At 50.6% G+C, this 729-nt stretch overlaps 1 protein-coding gene across 1 annotated transcript in view; it reads right to left on the reverse strand.

Moving 5' to 3' along the window:
• Positions 1–16: 16 nt before the first annotated feature.
• rbm42 (RNA binding motif protein 42) overlaps positions 17–729 on the reverse strand; it is a gene marked incomplete at its 3' end in the record, with an annotated part of 4,609 nt that continues 3,896 nt past the window's right edge. The window contains exon 5 of the mRNA XM_043684766.1: positions 17–93. Coding sequence (XP_043540701.1) covers positions 17–93 — 77 coding nt within the window. The remainder of the gene's footprint in view (positions 94–729) is intronic.

A 729-nucleotide genomic window follows, 5' to 3' on the forward strand; every position in this document is an offset into this window, starting at 1 on the left:
AGTACTGGGTTAAGATCGACGTACCCGGCCGCTGGAGAACGTGAGGAACGAAGACGGGTCTAACAATTGGAGACTCTCTTGGTGGAGGCATTGCTGTGGAGGCAAAGAGAGATAAAGCTGTGGGTCAGACCTGACAGTGTGGTGCGAGCAGCTGGAAAACCTGGAAAAGTTGCCCTCAACCTTGCTGGAACACAGAGGGAAGACTAACGGCTCAGAGTGGGACCCTGTCCCAATGCAGTCTCTCATTTCCACAGCTTTGACCCCATTCAGAAAGCTGGATTTGTGTCTCATACAGAGTCACAGAGCTGTACAGCACAGAAACAGACCCTTCGGCCCAACCCGTCCATGCTGACCCAGATATCCCACCCTAATCTTGTCACACCGGCCAGCGTCCGGCCCATATCCCTCCAAACCCTTCCTATTCATGTCCCCATCCAGATGCCTTTTAAATGTTAAAAATCACACAACACCAGGTTAAAACAATGACTGCAGATGCTGGAAACCAGATTCGGGATCAGTGGTGCTGGAAGAGCACAGCAGTTCAGGCAGCATCCGTGGAGCAGGAAAATCGACGTTTCGGGCATAAGCCCTTCATCAGGCTTCCCGAAACGTTGATTTCGAAGCTCCTTGGATGCCGCCTGAACTGCTGTGCTCTTCCAGCACCACTGATCCCGAATGTAATTAAACCTGTTGGACTATAACCTGGTGTTGTGTGATTTTTAATTTTGT

Source organism: Chiloscyllium plagiosum, unplaced genomic scaffold (assembly GCF_004010195.1).
Source record: "Chiloscyllium plagiosum isolate BGI_BamShark_2017 unplaced genomic scaffold, ASM401019v2 scaf_30682, whole genome shotgun sequence".
NCBI classification, from domain to species: domain Eukaryota; kingdom Metazoa; phylum Chordata; class Chondrichthyes; order Orectolobiformes; family Hemiscylliidae; genus Chiloscyllium; species Chiloscyllium plagiosum.